At 44.0% G+C, this 15,971-nt stretch overlaps 1 protein-coding gene across 1 annotated transcript; it reads right to left on the minus strand.

Annotated features, from left to right (window-relative positions):
- Positions 1-14,153: 14,153 nt before the first annotated feature.
- On the minus strand, positions 14,154-15,176 carry FOXB2 (forkhead box B2). The gene has a single exon (XM_052700782.1). It carries the CDS (start codon positions 15,174-15,176, stop codon positions 14,154-14,156), a length of 1,023 nt encoding a protein of 340 aa, XP_052556742.1.
- Positions 15,177-15,971: the final 795 nt, after the last annotated feature.

Below are 15,971 nucleotides of genomic sequence, written 5' to 3' on the forward strand. Positions count from 1 at the left end.
CCATGGTTTAATGATTTTTGGTTATCGGTATTCCACATCATAACGTCATGTAGTGCGCTGGGAGTTAAGGTGTTAATGCTCAAGTTCCGGGTGCCTGTCTGGAAGAGAAGAAGAGCCACATTCCCCAGGGGGCTTGGTGGTCAGAGAGGAGATAGAACTCCTGGCAAGGTCACCTGACGCACTCTCCTTCATCTGCTCTTTTTTGTCTCCCTGCTGCTCAGCTGGACTGCGCATCTCACTGCAGTGTTATGGTGAGGCCTATCCACCTTTCGGACATTCTCTCTCATTATATTTGATTTATTAGCTTCAACTCTAATTATATTGTATTACAGTGTGTTATCTTGCATTCCCATACTGTATTCAGTAAATTAGTTTGTTTCTCCTCAGATCGTTGCCGCTGTTTTTAATTACTCTGGGGTCCCCTGTTTCCCTTTTCTGGAGGCGTGGATTTTGCAAAATCCCTTGGCCCCGCTGGTCACAGAACTGGGCCGGACCAGCCCATAAACCACTGACACGGTGCCTGCAGAGCTGTTGGTTTTGCTGCTTGACCATGTTACCTTATCTCATCAATTACATACCCTAGTAATTACAAATAAATAATCTATTTATTACAAATAAATAATCTACATACAATGTTTCTATTTTCATATCAGGATCCTGGGTAGTTGAATGAATCAGAACAGTGCTGCTGCTAATTTTTCCTACACCAGTGCATATGCAGTAACTCTACTCCTCATTGAGTGTCTAGCCTATTTTGATATGCTTGGTCTCCATGAGACTATATGACAGATGTGCAGAGCATAGCAACAATTCTGCATTTATTTTTTTTTAGAACTGACAGATCTACAGTTTTTACCCAAATGGGAGACAGATCAAACTGCTGGTGAAATAATCAGGGTTTTGTTTTTGATTTCTGTGAAATAATAGTAGAGCTTTGACATAGCTTTGTCTTGAGTTTTACTTATTCTATTACGGGGAATTTTAAGAAATATCTCTGTTCCAGAAGTCATAGAATGACTGGTACAGATTGTCACAGATGGGTCAGTGCTCCAATCTAGGCTTCTTTGCATCTAGAAAACACGACGGTAAAAGAACTGCAGATATTGCCATGAACAGAATGTTGTGTTGTATTAGAGAGCCATTCCTCAGTTTTACGCAGAATTTCTTTAGCTTCCTTCATTGTTCAATATTTGTTTTATGATCATCAGGAAGGTTATTGTAGAAGCCAAGTAATGTTTCTCATGGGAATGTAGTCAGTACCATAACCCGCTAATAAACGTGAATTAGAGTATAGCTTGTTTTAACCTCTCACTGGAAAGCATGAAAAAAGAAAAAGCCCAGAGAATATATCTCTTGAAATAAACTTTAATTGCTGTAAAAAGGACTGTAAAAGGAGAAATAATATGTAATTGAAAGAGCTTATGAATAACTTTTATTTGTGCTGGTAACATAAAATATATGTCAAGCAGTGGAAAGAAAAAATTATAACAGAAAGATTTCCTGCTTCAAGCTAATTAATTGACAGTGTAGAACTTAGACTGAATAACACTTAAAAGCATGATAAAAAGAGAGTTTGGGTACAGTAATGGAGAGCAGTGATAGTAGAAAGATTATAGATATCTCAGTAATTAGTGTAATTTTAAGTCTTTTCTCATTATTAATAATAAACACACAATACATCATATATTTCATTTTGAGAGAAAGAAAGTTTCATGTTCATGGCTGTGAAGAATGAATTTGAACCTTTCTATTTAATGCTTATAAAAGGCAAAAGAAAAATTTGTGTGTTGGGGCAAGACAGAGTTCAGTCTTGCATGGCTCAAATTAAGTTAGCAGTATTTGGCTTTGTATACTCTGTGCAATGCTAAGGCAATAGGCAAAATGGAATGTTTAGTCTTGTATTGTCTTCTAAGAAAAGAGAAAGACCGAATTGCTCCTCTTTCTGTTGATGCCATTGCTCGAGAAGCATTCTCAAATCAGTAAGATAGAAATGTTATACTTCTGAGTAATCCCATTTTCTTTTAGTGAATCCATTCCATTATGAGATGAAAAGACTTCTGTGTGTTACTTTCACCTTAACAGGCTGTTGTACGTTATGTTTTTTGTTTCTGCAGCGCACTTCCACTTCCACTTCCATCCACACTTCACCCACAAGAAAACTCATGCACACATGCACACAGAATTTTTTTCCTTTATGAGAAGTCTATAAGTCTGGTGGACCAAAATAGTACAAAATTCTTACATTAAAAAAAAAAAGTCATTAGAAAATAATATGCATGGTGTGCTTGTATATAATTTAGGATTGGTTGTTTCGTAAAACTGAATTTTTGACTCCGCAATACAAGGTATGCAGAAACAATGTCCCACAGTCCTTCATGTAGGCTTCAAAAAGCTTTTCATCCCATTGTCTATGGTTAAGGAAACATAACTCCTGATAGAGCTGTTGCTCCAACACTGGTTCAGTGAAAGTAGCTGTCAGTGGTGCCTATCCGTAAGGTCAATCCCTGTTAGTAAAACTCTCGCTGTATTTATGAGAGGGGGTTTTTATGAGAGTTGTTGATCTTTATTCGTTTTATTCTCACAAAACAGTCTCCATGCTACAAAGCAATCTTCCACAAGACTATAGAAATTTAAGGTATTTTAACTGCAAGTCTCCTTTTTATTGAAGGCATACACAAAACACTGTGTTCATATTTGCCTCTTGTCTCATATAATTTACCTGATTATTTGCTGTTAGAGGGGGCGTATTATGAATACTCATTCCACAGGGCAAGCGAAAAGAGTCTCTTGTAAGTTCAGTAGTGCCACTGGGAATATATTTGACCCCACACCTCCAGTCCTGACATTGTTTAACCATATCCCACAACTAGTGAATTTCAATTATTTGTTCAGAAGAGCCATTCATAATTGCCTGGTGTAAGCCTGCCTTTAGGATGCAAAGCAGAAAACAATGAAAATGCTACACAGACAAATTAGAACAGCAGCACTTAAATGTATAAATTAACTGGGCCTCTTTTCACAGCTTTCTCTTTCTATTCTGAGAGGCCCCAGTCTGGTGACATCAAAGACAGGATTATGTGAAAAGATAAAAACTTGATCTAATATCCATGTTTGAAGTCAGGAAAGTCCTCTTCTCTCGAAGCCAAAGTAACCCTCCTTATAGCACAATGAGCAAGGGTCCAGGTGCAGGGGGGGAAGGTTTTGGCAAGGCGCTGGGGATATCTCAGACGCCAAGGAGTTGCACATTTAGCCATAATCTTCCCAAATGTGCTGAAGGATTGTATGTAGACTTTGGAAGCCCTGCCCTGCCAATTAATATGTTAAATCTTTCTTTTAAGTGTAGAATGTTATTACTCATGTGGCTGGATTGGCTTTTAATGAGAGTTTAACCTGTTTCACCTACTTAGAGGGAAATCTACATAATGACATGTGTGGAAGGAAGAATGGAATACACTGTCATCTAAGAGTATACTACAATCACAGCTTATTAGCTTCCACATACACAATACTTCCAATACACTTACTGCAATGTGGGACAAAATGATGGATTTACATTTGTTTCTCTCAGTGAGGAAGTCTTCCTCCATTCAAATATTATCTCATACGAAACAGTCTGCTCTGAGTCTCTAAAAATTGTCTGCAAAATGCAGATGCAGATGTACTGAAGATGTACAGCCTCATGCAAGAAGACTCTTATTTTAATATACACACCTCAGAATACATGCCCTTAGTGATTCCTTCTCTTAAAAGAGTGAAACATCCATTGGGGCCTAGACATTCCCCAGCAAGTCAAAAGAAGTGCTTCTATTCAACTTACAATGTATGTCAGTTTCTAGAAGATTTTATAAACATCAAGTACTAGTGAGAATGTTTGCCATTTGTAATGTCTATGATTCTGTTCCATCTATAATTCTAATATACGATTTTCTTTTTCCTGGATTTTCAGCCTGTGATTCATTTTCGCTGGCAGAAAAGTTAGAGAGATATCAGTGTATCAAATCACAACTATAGACCATCAAATGGAACAATGCTTGTAAAAAAAGAAGGAATTAAAATGCCACAATCTGATATTCCTCTCAGTCTCAATTCTTGTCTTGAACAAATTGCAATAATTTTATCATGCTTAATTCTACTCCAGAGGTGAGAGAAAATTTCTCAGCAGATTATTTGCAATGACTTTGAAAAAATATATGTATTAAAAATATTACTACTGCTTATGTACCTTTAAATTATATGCTTCCATAAAAAAAAGAAAAACAAAACAAAACAAAACATTTTTTTAACAGAAATATTGGGGAAAAATATTGTTCCCTTATTCTGGATTATGACTACAAATTGAATGGCCTTTAAGATCGTTTATTCTTTCTCCTACTGAGTCCCAGTCATTAATTACATCCTGCCTTTTCTCTATTGTAAAAGGTTTAGAATTGGATATTCTGTTGAATGGAAAGCTTTAATAGTGCAAGCTTCATGGAAGAATCATCAGGACCATCTTTGGTAAATTAGTTTGTGGCAGACAGGGCTGTTTTGAGTGCTTCTTCTTGATGTACAACACAAAAATCAGTGCTTGTCTTATAGGCAGGTAGGATATTAATTAGATTTTACTGGATTCTTAAATATGTATTTTATAATGGTCTTACTGCTGACACGGAGTGTTTATGACAAGCTGACCTTACAGATGTTTTTTTTCTTTTTTCCAGTCTAGCTTTCAGGCAGCAGAGTGATGCTAAAATGATTGGAAAACTACAAAGAGAAGTTTTCATTACTTGTTAGTGGTGGGGAGGCCCTCATAGAAGATTTTCAAGATGTTAAAGGGGGAGCAACTTTAATCCTGCAAGAGGCCCTCGAGGCTTCTTTTGGCATTTGCAGCTCTGGGTGGTCCAGCTGAATCCTTTGCGGTCATTAGGGTCCCCCTAAGCATTTTGATGACAATGCAATTTGTGAAAATTCTTGGAATGAGGGCCTGCTGGAGTATTTAACAAGCTCTCAGCATCCTCTATGGACTCTGTGCTGCTTTCATGCTCCCATCATGCTGTATTTTGACTGTATTTTGTGCACTGAAATCTTCCCTACCAGATACCAGAGCAGGAAAGGTTTGCTAAGCAATTTTATAATAAATGAGATTTGGCTGTTGGACAGCCCAGAAGAACTGGATAGTGCCAGTGCTAGAGTTGAAATCAGTTGCCTGATTGGTTTGGTGAAAAGCAACAAAAAGATGACATCATCCCTTTATCCACGAGACAAGACGCAGACATCTGCCAGCGTCAGGACCTCCAGGCACAATATTACAGTTCTTCCAGGGAGCTGGAGCTTCATGGCCCTTGGAAATGGATAATGCTAATTGGAAACCACAAAGTTCACAGAAGTGAGGAAAACTGATTACCAGGCTTATATTAGTTTAAATAAATAAATAAATAAATAAATAAATAAATAAATAAATAAATGAATAAATAAAGGAAATATTTGGGTCATACGAGGCTCAAAGAAAAATAGGAAATTTGCATTCAGACCGTCTGAGGCAGTGCTGGGCCCAAACCTTATTTTCAGAAGAGTACAAATGGATTTTCTTACTGTTCTCCAAGTACAGTTGCCAGAAACACCACAGAGTTTTATCAGTGCCATGATTCATTCCACAATCCTTCAGTTGTTCTCATCTGCACATTCCTGGGATTTAAAAGAAAGTTAACAAAATGACACACTCTTCCTACAAAAGAGAAGAGGAGCTTGCTAGAAAGCTTTCAACCAATACATGTGAGATTTAAATACAGACTCTAACGCTGCTACCAGAAACCTATGCAAAGTTAGGTTTCCTTTATTTCTGCTCACCTTTAAAATAAAACTATAGTGCCTCTTCTCTTGTATTTATCTCTGTCCAACATTTGGCATTAAAAAAAATGATCTGATTTCTTTAGTGAGTAGACTGAAAAAATACACTTCATATCTTCCTTATAAGTTCACAAGAAGTGAAAATGAAGGTGTGTTTTATTTTGACTTCTCCCTTTGCTATGACAGTGACTTTCTCTGAGGAGATTCAGTACTGTTTTCATCATTTGGCCTGGTGGTCTTGAAAGTGAAGTGTTTCTATGAGCACCACATCAGTACTGAAAAGTTTGGGAACCCTTAAAGAACTCTCTGAATGTCCTTGCTGTACTGAGTAAAAGTAATAGAATCCTTGCCTTTCGTTATATCCACCAGAAAGGTTTGAATAGAAACTGTGTCAATCCACTTTTCCTTCCAGCTTTTCTGTGTCTACTGAGGGAATTATCACCTGGATATCAACATCCCGGTTATTTATTCAATAACGATTTAAAATCAAAGAAATTTTAATTGTAAAAACATCTTCATCTGCAGCAATAATTAGTTCTTTCAGTCATCTTCAATGTGCCCTTGTTAATTTATATTGAGTAAAAGTCATTGAATATCCCTTGCATATTTAAGAGTCCAGAGTTTACTTTTGCACAGGTTGTGAATCTTTCTGCTCAATTCTACTTCCTTTTGCATGTCATCGGCAAGTGTTGTATAGAACTTTCAAATCAACCTTCCAAAGTTTTGAGATTGAAGTAAGCATTTCACCAAGCCCTGGCGATCTTGGAAACATTCCCCATAAAATTACATTCTCACACTAAAGTCTCTGTGCAACTTTGAGGATTTTAGATTTTGTGTTGTTCTTTCAACTGACAGAGTTGTTACAAAATTCTAACTGAAGGAAAGGTGAATCTATTTAAAGAAAACCTGTTTACCAGTCTTACAACATTTTTAGTAATACTTATCTATAAGGAAATGTATCTCTTATGCAACTAAGATGTTCTCTTGTGTAGGATGAAATGGATTTGTTTCAGCCTACATAGGTATAGTTTTCTCGATATTAGTTATTTCCATGTTAAGCAATGGAAAGTGTACAAGACAGTTTGTTTTTCTTATCTGGATCCCATGAATATGAATTATTCTATAATGTTAAAAGTTAATACAAAAGGCATACAATGATCCTATGAGATCTCTGGATATTAGATCACCAGGATGAAAAGTTTTCTCATTCAAAAAAAAGTCAATTTGCCTCCAAGAGAAGGTAGTGCAAACTGAGATGAGGCTTTGCAACTGTCCTGTACACCAAAATATCTGTGTTAGAAGGATATGCCTTTACTAAGGAGAAGCCTTTCAATAGTGATCAATCGCTTTCTGTCTTCTGCCATGGATACAAAAAATATCCCCACTCCCCACTTCTAGAAATTACACAAGAACTGATAGTAGGCACTGCATGCTTCTCTGATGGCTGAAAATCACTGTAGTAATGTGGTCCTACTCTTATTTGTGGCCAAAAAAACAGGGAAAGCTCTAGGCAGCATTTTTAACTTTCAGCAAATTGGAAGAACATGATTGAGTTCAGCAGCTTTCTGATTCCTGGCTCATGAGGAATGTGTGTTTGTGATGCTTCCCAGGCATAAGACAGAAAACTAAATCTGTTGACAGAAAGCTAAAATTCCCCGTAAAAATTATTCTCATTATGAAGAAGACATAAATTATTGTCAGCTGAAGACTGTCTTACGCTAAGGCAGTGATCCTTCACAGCAAAAGAGAATTGGTTGCAAAATTTTGCTCAGAATGTAGGAAGAATTCGCTATCAAAGTGGAAGATCATGAATTGTAGGGTAGATACTTTTGAATTTGACACCACAGAGATGAACTTGTGGTCAAAAATGAATAAAATTCTGTGCAGTAAAGAAAAAATTACTATGCAGGGAAAGAAGAAATGGGGATGATAAAAAGAATACCAGAAGTATGATAAAGATAATAGAACCCATAAGACCTTTCATTTTCTTTCTTGGCCTTTGTATTCCTGTACACTCACTGCATTTTCTACTCACCTGTTGCAAAAGACATTCTTCTCAGTGGCTTATATTTGGCAAACCACCTCAAAACTTTATTACAAGACCCAAAATACATGAATTTATGAGTCATGTTACTTGATTTCACACTATTTTGTTCTATAGCCAGACCCTTCTGTGAAGTTCTGGTCCTCCCCTTCTTATAATGAGAATTTAGTAGGCATCCTGCTAACAAACATTTTATGGAAGCTCTGTTCAATATTCAGTTTATCTCACAACATTTATTTTCACTGAAAATCAGTTACCAGAGAAGAGCATTCTGTGATGCCTTGTATTTGGTGAATACAAGTTGCATTTACTCCTCTTTAGATGTATATTTAGGCTTATATAGCAGTCTATTTGGTTTTCTTTCCTTCACAATTCCTTGTCCTTCTAAACAAACTAATTGACTGATATTTTCTTTGTGTTCTCCCTTCATCTCTCTCGGAAGTCTGCATGTGAAATATACTGATGAAACAGAGATGCATGTTCAAAGCACGGAATACTAATTTTACTAAATGTAAAATCTGGAGCAACATTCATTTTGCCTCCCAGTTCAAATGCGATTTTCAACTTAGTAATGCATTTGTTTGTTTGTGTGCAGCGCTGGAGCCGGTGAGTAAATTACAGCTTCTTCAGTTCTTAATTAGTGTATGACAGATAACAGTAAAGATAACAGAGGTTCTGTAAGGACCTCAGTTAATTCAACTTATTTTCTGTTTCGCTGGTGTGATTTGTTTACCTTTATTTTGAAGACGTATTCCTTGTTCTTCTTGGTTATTTTTTGTTTGTTCATTTGTTTGGTTTTGGTCCTTATCTCTTCTGCAAACACTTGAAGAAGAAACTGTGCACTGATTCACTTTCCAGGCCTCATCCTAACAACCTCATCCAAGTCCAAAAAAAACAAAAGTATTCTCTGATAGCCTACCAACAATGTGCCATGTATTTTCTTTCAGGGTCAAGGGTACCAGGAATTATTTTCACAAGAAGTCAATAAAAATCAATTAACTAAACAAAATGTAAGCACTTAACAGTTGCAGATAGATATTTTATTAATCGTAGGAAGTATCACAATAATTTTCAGATTTTCTTGTGGTTTGAATTCATAACAGCAACAGTAAAAAGCCCACAAGAGTTAAGAAAACTTAAATTTCAAGTCTTAGAGAGGGTTGAAACCCAGATCACACACTTTACATAAAACAACAGGTCAATAATGAAACACAAGCGCAGAGTACAATCACATTACTAAATTCTCTCACATTTTTCTCAGCAAACGATCATTTTCCAGTCACAGATCAATGGTGCAAGCAAATATTTTAGTACATAAAAAATACATTTTTCTATTTTCTTCCTGCACTTCTGTCCAGAATTAAACACTGATTGAGCTTTGGATTATTATGATGAAAGAAAGGCCTGATCCACACTGGGAGTTTGCTGTGTGTTGTGTACAGTTAGGAGACTCTTTTTGTTAGTGTGAAGACTGACAGTAGATAAAAATGAAGAACCTTTATCAGTAAAATGACTGTTTGACTAATAATTTATTCACTGCTTAACAGTGGTGTTTGGCCAAAAAGACTACATTTTCTTGACATCAGGAAGCTGTGATTAATGGATAAATGATATCACTTTTTTCTGCTTTTTCAGTTGACTGCTTTCAGCTCAGTCTCTGTATTCTTGGTCCTTGTGGTTGTTCCAAAGGCTGTCAATGTCTACCATGCAATAGTTATCTTTGTGTATAGTATAACAAAAGTACCATGTAGTGCAGACTGACACCTTTCCCCTAGGTGCTTTGCTATGAAAACGTGGTGCTATTCCTCACTGAAAATGAGTGCCTCTCCCAGCGTAGATTAAGCATTCATAAAAGTCCAGAGAGATATTACAGAACTGCAGTACATCGTGGATATAAGATGCATTAAAACCTACATTTTAAAGCTCTGTGAAGCTCAACACTAGGGTCCTCTCATTTATCATGTGCCATAACTTGATCATTTTCTCCTCAAAGCAAACAGCTTTTTATTCACTAGCTCTGCAAGCAGAGAAAGAGATGTAGATTAAAGCAGTACACTGACACGGATGCCTCAGACATGCATAGTGCAGACGTGACCAGTGTTACAGTACCAGGACACAGATATTCAAATCACAGAATCATAGAATATCCCCAGTTGGAAGGGATCCAGAAAGGATCATCACACCCAACTAAATATATATACAACTGTACACCCTTTCCTTCCACTCTGAAGACCCTTAGCCTGCTGAATTCTACTTGTACAGAAGACATACCTTTGACTCTGTCTCCTGACAGCTATCTATCTGCTTTTAGGTGGAGGAAATTACCAAACTCCATAATGCATTCAACTTTACTTAGGACTTAAACAGGAACGTGATATTTTCTGTTATGATCTTCCTCATGACTTTTTAAACTTGTTTTTCTACATCTAGCAACTACTGAGACAATACTTTCTTAGACACTTCAACCACAACATCATAAGAATCCTAATTTCAGGACCTATTTTTATGTACATAAATCCCCGTGCGTATCAGTTTGCATATATCAAGAATGAGTTTCGCCTTCCATTTACCATCCTGCAACTCAGTGTAGAAGTCTTTCTGCAGCTCCAAATTTGCCAGCTCCCCTTTTTTGTTGGTCTGGATGACTTAAGATCATTAAAAATTTCCCTATCTTTTCCACATCTTCTATTTACAACAACTACGAGTTTTTGGGACACCCAACACCAATTCACATGGTACTTCACTGTAAAAACTTGCCACTTTTTCCAATCTTTACTTTCCCATCCTCAGTCGCCATGTATTTTCCCCAGTGGCTGTTGGACTCCGCCTTTGTGGAAAAGATCTTGCATCTTACCTGGCATTTCACTGAGGTTACATTTATTCTTAAGTGATGGCACGACTCCTCTCCATCTGTCATCCTATATTTGATTGGCACTGGTAGGCGGAGGTGAACCTTTTTGTACTGAAGAGGTCTTGAACTTCCTTTAGAAGGCTTGAGAAGTGCTCTAATAATTTGGCCTTCTTGTGTGGGCAGCAACAGTGACCATGTTGTACCAGAGAAAAAGGAGGACCATGGATTAATAACATATATTCAGGGTAGAGCTTTAGGCAGTTAAGATTTGGTATTTAGCATATAAAAGTCTAAAATTATACCTAGTTCATCTAACTAAAGCTGTTTAATCTTACTGTGTGTTCAGAAAACTTGAATGTTTCCAGGATGTCCAGAAGCAAAGGTGGAAGATTACTTTTCAAAACTGAGATTCTTATGAATTTTGAGCACTTAAAGGAATGAGTGTATCTTAAAACAGCCAAAAGGAAAAGCAAGATCCTGCAAACATCAGCAGACTTCCCAGATCAATTTCTGGCACAAAGGACTTCAGGACTCAATCAACAGAGCCTAGAATTCCTCAAATAATATTGGTAGTTACATTGCAGCAGGTGTCACTGAGCTCAGAATTCACTGACCAAAGAGTCTGCAATATAGAAGGCCATAAAACACTTCCATTCTAGAAGTCTTACTGCCTTTGTGTGGCTGTTCTTGACATGTGTGCCTTATGGACTGATAATATAGTGCCTTGTTAGGTATACCATATAGGAACAGTCTCTCATAAGTAGAAATACTCTTCATTATGTTAGCTAGCCACAATGAGTCAGAAATATGGGGAGGAGGATTAATTTCTTTTCTTAGGCCACTATTCTTCTAACAATTTCTCAGCTACCTTTGGCAGTCTAATGGCACCAGGACTAAGCTTGCTTGTCTTTCCTGCATCTGCTTCTTCGGATTACAGCCAACTCGTCTGCTCCCACCCAGGCTCGGATGCCTTTTCTGTACAGAGCACAGAGGTGCTTTACTCTGAAGGCAAGTCGTTTCTGCATGTATTGTGATAGCAGACAGGCAGAAGTCTGTGGGTCTGTTTTCTTGTCAAGTAATAATCTTACCCTACTCCAGTTGTGTGACTGTTTTGTTTTGTTTTGTTTTTGTCTGGAGGAAAGAGAGCTGTTTTATTTTCCTAGACTCCATACCGTCATCTGTTTTTGAGCAGCACTGGCATCGGTTTTGTTTGCATTTTAGGAACACCGGTCGTCGATATTCAATGTCATAACAATACGAAGTCTGCGCTTGGAGTCTTAAAAGCAAGAGATAATGTATAGACTATTTAGACTCACCTCCCGCTTGCCATCTGCTGCCGCCTGCACGAGAAGCCCATTCGGACGGGCAGCGTGGCTCGGCGCATCGCCCCGCGCAGCGGCCCCCGTCACCCCCCGCCTGCCGCCCGCCGCCCGCCGCCGGACCCCGCTCTCCCCAGTGTGCCCCGCTGGGTCCTGCTGCCCGCCAGCCGCTTCCCAGATCATTCTCCTGCAGCTAAATAAAGTTTTCCCCTATCCAACTTAGCACATTGCCCAGAATCTTCCCGGCTCTCTAGAAGCACCTCGTTTGTTCCTAGGGGGATCGCTGAGACCCGCGCTCCGGTTTTCCCATCTCTCTCGCCCCTGACACCTTTCTCAGGGGAAATCTTCCTTCCTAGAGGTGCTTCGGAGCGCCGAGGGCGGTGGGACATACCTAAGCGTACCGAGCCATGCGAAATTAGTGCAATTCGTGATTTATTTGGGAGACTGCTTTCTTTATAAGCAACGACTTTTTAGCAGCAGAAATACCGTCTCAGTTTTTCTTGCCTAAAATGGAAGACAGCGGGGTAAAGAAAACGTGGAACACTTTGTATATATATATATTTTTTCCTTCATAATTTCTTTTGCTCGGTTTATCTGGCTGCAAAACTTCTGCGGCAATTGCCCTGACAATCCAACTTCCGAAAAGCAGTACCGACCTGTGACTCGTTAACAACATTAACGCGCAGCACTGCCTCGATAAACCGCAGCTGCATCACCAGTGGTGCTTTCCAGCTCCGGGGGTGATTCTGAACGGCCCCCACCGGCACCCTGCGATCTCCGCGGAACATCCGGAGCCAGCACTGAGCGCAGGGCTCTCCGGGATACACGTCTGCTTTTCCCAATGAGTTCCTGAGCTGGGGACCGGGAAGGATGAGCCCAACGCGGGGGAGGGAAGCCACACAAGGGCTGCAGCGCGTGAGGCGGGGACGTCCTGGGCAGCGACTGAGACCCGAGCCCGGAGAAAGCCGCGGGCTCTGAGGGGGTTCCATCTATTCGCTTCCGTATCTATCGCCGAAGGAACGTTTGGGTCGTCTAATCTGTCTGGGGCGAAAGGAACGTGCGCTGCAAGCGCACGTCCCTCACCCGGCGTAAAAGGCAAACACTGCGGTGAATAGCACCAGCAGAAGCAAATGGATAGGTTGTGTTTAATGAGCACTGGGGTACAGCAGGGAGGGCAGCAGTCGCTACCAAAGTAGCCAGCACTCATCAGCCGCTCTCCGGATTCCGACTCCCCTGCTCGGCACGGACCTCGCTTCTGTCTGAAGATTGTTTTCACTAAAGTGCTTTTCCCGAAGAATTTTTCATTATTTTATTTTTCTCATTATTTCTTTTCCCACCCAACAGGTTTTAGCGTTCACGCTCACGTGGAGGAAACGCCAAGCGACACACACAGAACAGTGGTGTCCGTGAGCGGCGAGGGTTGATGAGACAAGCACACGCGAACTGTGAATGGCGGGGCTGGTTTCATTCTAAGGAAGATCGGGTAAGGCCAGGGAGGTCGCACTGCTGTCCCTCCCCGGGAACGACCCTCACTGAGATGGAGTGTGGAAGAACACACTGAGATGAGGGGAAGAACGAGCAGCCGATAGCTAAAGGGGCCCTCCGACGTCAGCGCCGTTGTCATTTAAATCCCCACTAATTAATCGAGCAGCTCAGAGCTCACTCGTCAAACGGAGAGCACTTCGCTCCCCGCGGCCCAGCGGCGATACCCGCGTGTCGGCCGCCTCCCTCGGAACGGGACCCCCACGCCGCGGAGCGGGCGCTGCTGGAGGCAGAGCTGGGGACGGAGCGGGGAAGGACAGAGCGCAGGGGCGGCTTCGCCCGCCCGCTGCTCCCGTCCCGCTATCCGGCAGACCCCGAGTCCGTAGGGGAAACTCCGACAGGAGCCCCGGCCGTCCCGAATCCTTCCTGCACGGCCCGACCCTGACTTTCCGCATCACCTCCCCGTCACTAAAGATATGCAACGACGATAAAAGCTCTTACCTGCGACCTGGCTCATATAAAGTCTGATTGCACACAACACAAACACAGACACCGCAGGGCGAGGGGCACTGGGCCCCGCGTGTTCCCCGCGTTTCCGTCCCGGGAGCCGCCGTGCCCCCGGCCCCGGCCCTTAGGAGTGAACCAGTACGGAGTGCAGAGAGCCCTTGGCCTCGGGGGCGGCGCCCGCCGCCTGCTCCAGGAGCGCGGCGGAGGCCGGGGATGCGGCGGGGCAGAGCTGCGAGGCGGCGACCGTCAGCGTGGGCAGGGCGGGAGCCGGCTTGATGGGCACTGGCACGGCGGGCATGGTCTGCGCCGGCGGATGGCAGAGCGCCTTCATGGGCACCCCGAAGGGTCCGTAGTCGGGGGACACGGGCACGCCGGACACGGGGTCCATCACCCCGACGTGGGGCCACACGGAGCCGACCACACCGCTGGGCACCGGGTAGCCCAGGTGGTGCATCACCGAGGCCAGCGGCAGCCCGCCGGCCTGCAACACGCCCTTGTAATCTCTGCCGATGATGTTCTCGATGGCGAAGGGATGCTTGAAGCCCGAGGGCTGGCTGCTGCCGTAGGGCGAGAACTGCGGCAGCCTCCCCACGGCGGCGGCGGCGGCGGCGGCGGCGGCGGCCACGGCCGCGTCGGGGCCCGCCAGCCCCGGCACCTTGCCCGGGGGCGGCGGCGGAGGCGGCGGGTGCGGATGGAAGTAGTGAGCCATGTGCGGGCCCCCGGGCGCCGGCGGCTTCCCGGGACCTCCGCTCGCAGCGCCGCCCGCTCCGCCGCCGCCGCCGCCGCCGCCGGGCAGGTGGTGCTCGGGCCGCAGGACCTTGAAGCGCTTGCGGCGGCGGAGGAAGCTGCCGTTCTCGAACATGTCCCCGCAGTCGGGGTGCAGCGCCCAGAAGCTGCCCTTGCCCGGCTGGTCGGGACGGCGCGGGATCTTGATGAAACAGTCGTTGAAGGAGAGGTTGTGGCGGAGCGAGTTCTGCCAGCGCTGCGTGTGCTCCCGGTAGTAGGGGAAGCGCTCCATGATGAACTTGTAGATGTCGCTCAGGGGCAGCATCTTCTCGGCCGAGTGCTGGATGGCCATGGCCGTCAGCGAGATGTAGGAGTAGGGCGGCTTCTGGTCGCTGTACGAGCTCTTCCCCGGCCTGGGCATCGCCGCCCCGCAGCCGTTCTTTCCCGGCCGCTGGCCCCGGTGCCGCACGGCGGGATGGGGACACTGCGTCCGGCGCTGCCCTGTCCCGCCGCCGCCTCTACATCGTGGGAGTCGCCCGCACGGACCGCGCGCGACCGCGGCTGCTCCGCGAGATCAGCGCTCAGCTCCCTCGGGCGGCCTCGCCCCGTTCCCGGACCGCTGGGCCGTGGGGGCGCGGGTGTGGGGCTTTTCCTGGCCCTTGCGGGTGTCCCCCTTCTGCTCCGGGAGGCCGCCGGCTCGCTCGGGCGTCACCGCTGCCCTCTCGCACTCTCCGCTGGAGTCGTTGCCCCGCACGCACCGAGGACTAGGGGATACGAAATGACCCCGGGACTCTGCAGAGACGGGAGGAAGGAACTCGGAACGCCCCTCTCACCGCTCAGTCCGGCGTCCCCAGAAAAAGTTTGCGGCAGAGGCGAGCGCTGACGGCGGCGGGAGGGAGGCGAGCGGGGCGGCCGCGGCCGCGGCTGTGTCGGGGCTGCGCGCGGAGCGCGGTTTTGTAATGCTGCCCGAGCCGGGAGACCCCCGCGGCTCCTGCTCTCTCTCTATCACATGACAGCGGCTCAGGGACTTGGCGTCTGGCGGAACGGGAGCGGGAAAAGGCTCCCCGGTCCCCTCTCACACTTCCTCAGCGGGGCGCAGGGGGGCGAGGAAACGCCACGCGAGGGCGAGATCCGCTTTCACAACACGGGGCTGGGAGGGGCGGCTAGAGCCGGGGGCTCCCCTCCTCTGCCCCCCGCAGCCCTTTTTCACCAACTA

The sequence above is a fragment of the Tympanuchus pallidicinctus genome, unplaced genomic scaffold (assembly GCF_026119805.1).
Source record: "Tympanuchus pallidicinctus isolate F22 unplaced genomic scaffold, pur_lepc_1.0 scaffold4, whole genome shotgun sequence".
Taxonomy (NCBI): Eukaryota; Metazoa; Chordata; class Aves; order Galliformes; family Phasianidae; genus Tympanuchus; species Tympanuchus pallidicinctus.

Bases quoted from the DNA above. Each gene is read 5' to 3' on its own strand.
- FOXB2 (XM_052700782.1), bottom strand. From the start codon at position 15,176: ATGCCCAGGCCGGGGAAGAGCTCGTACAGCGACCAGAAGCCGCCCTAC.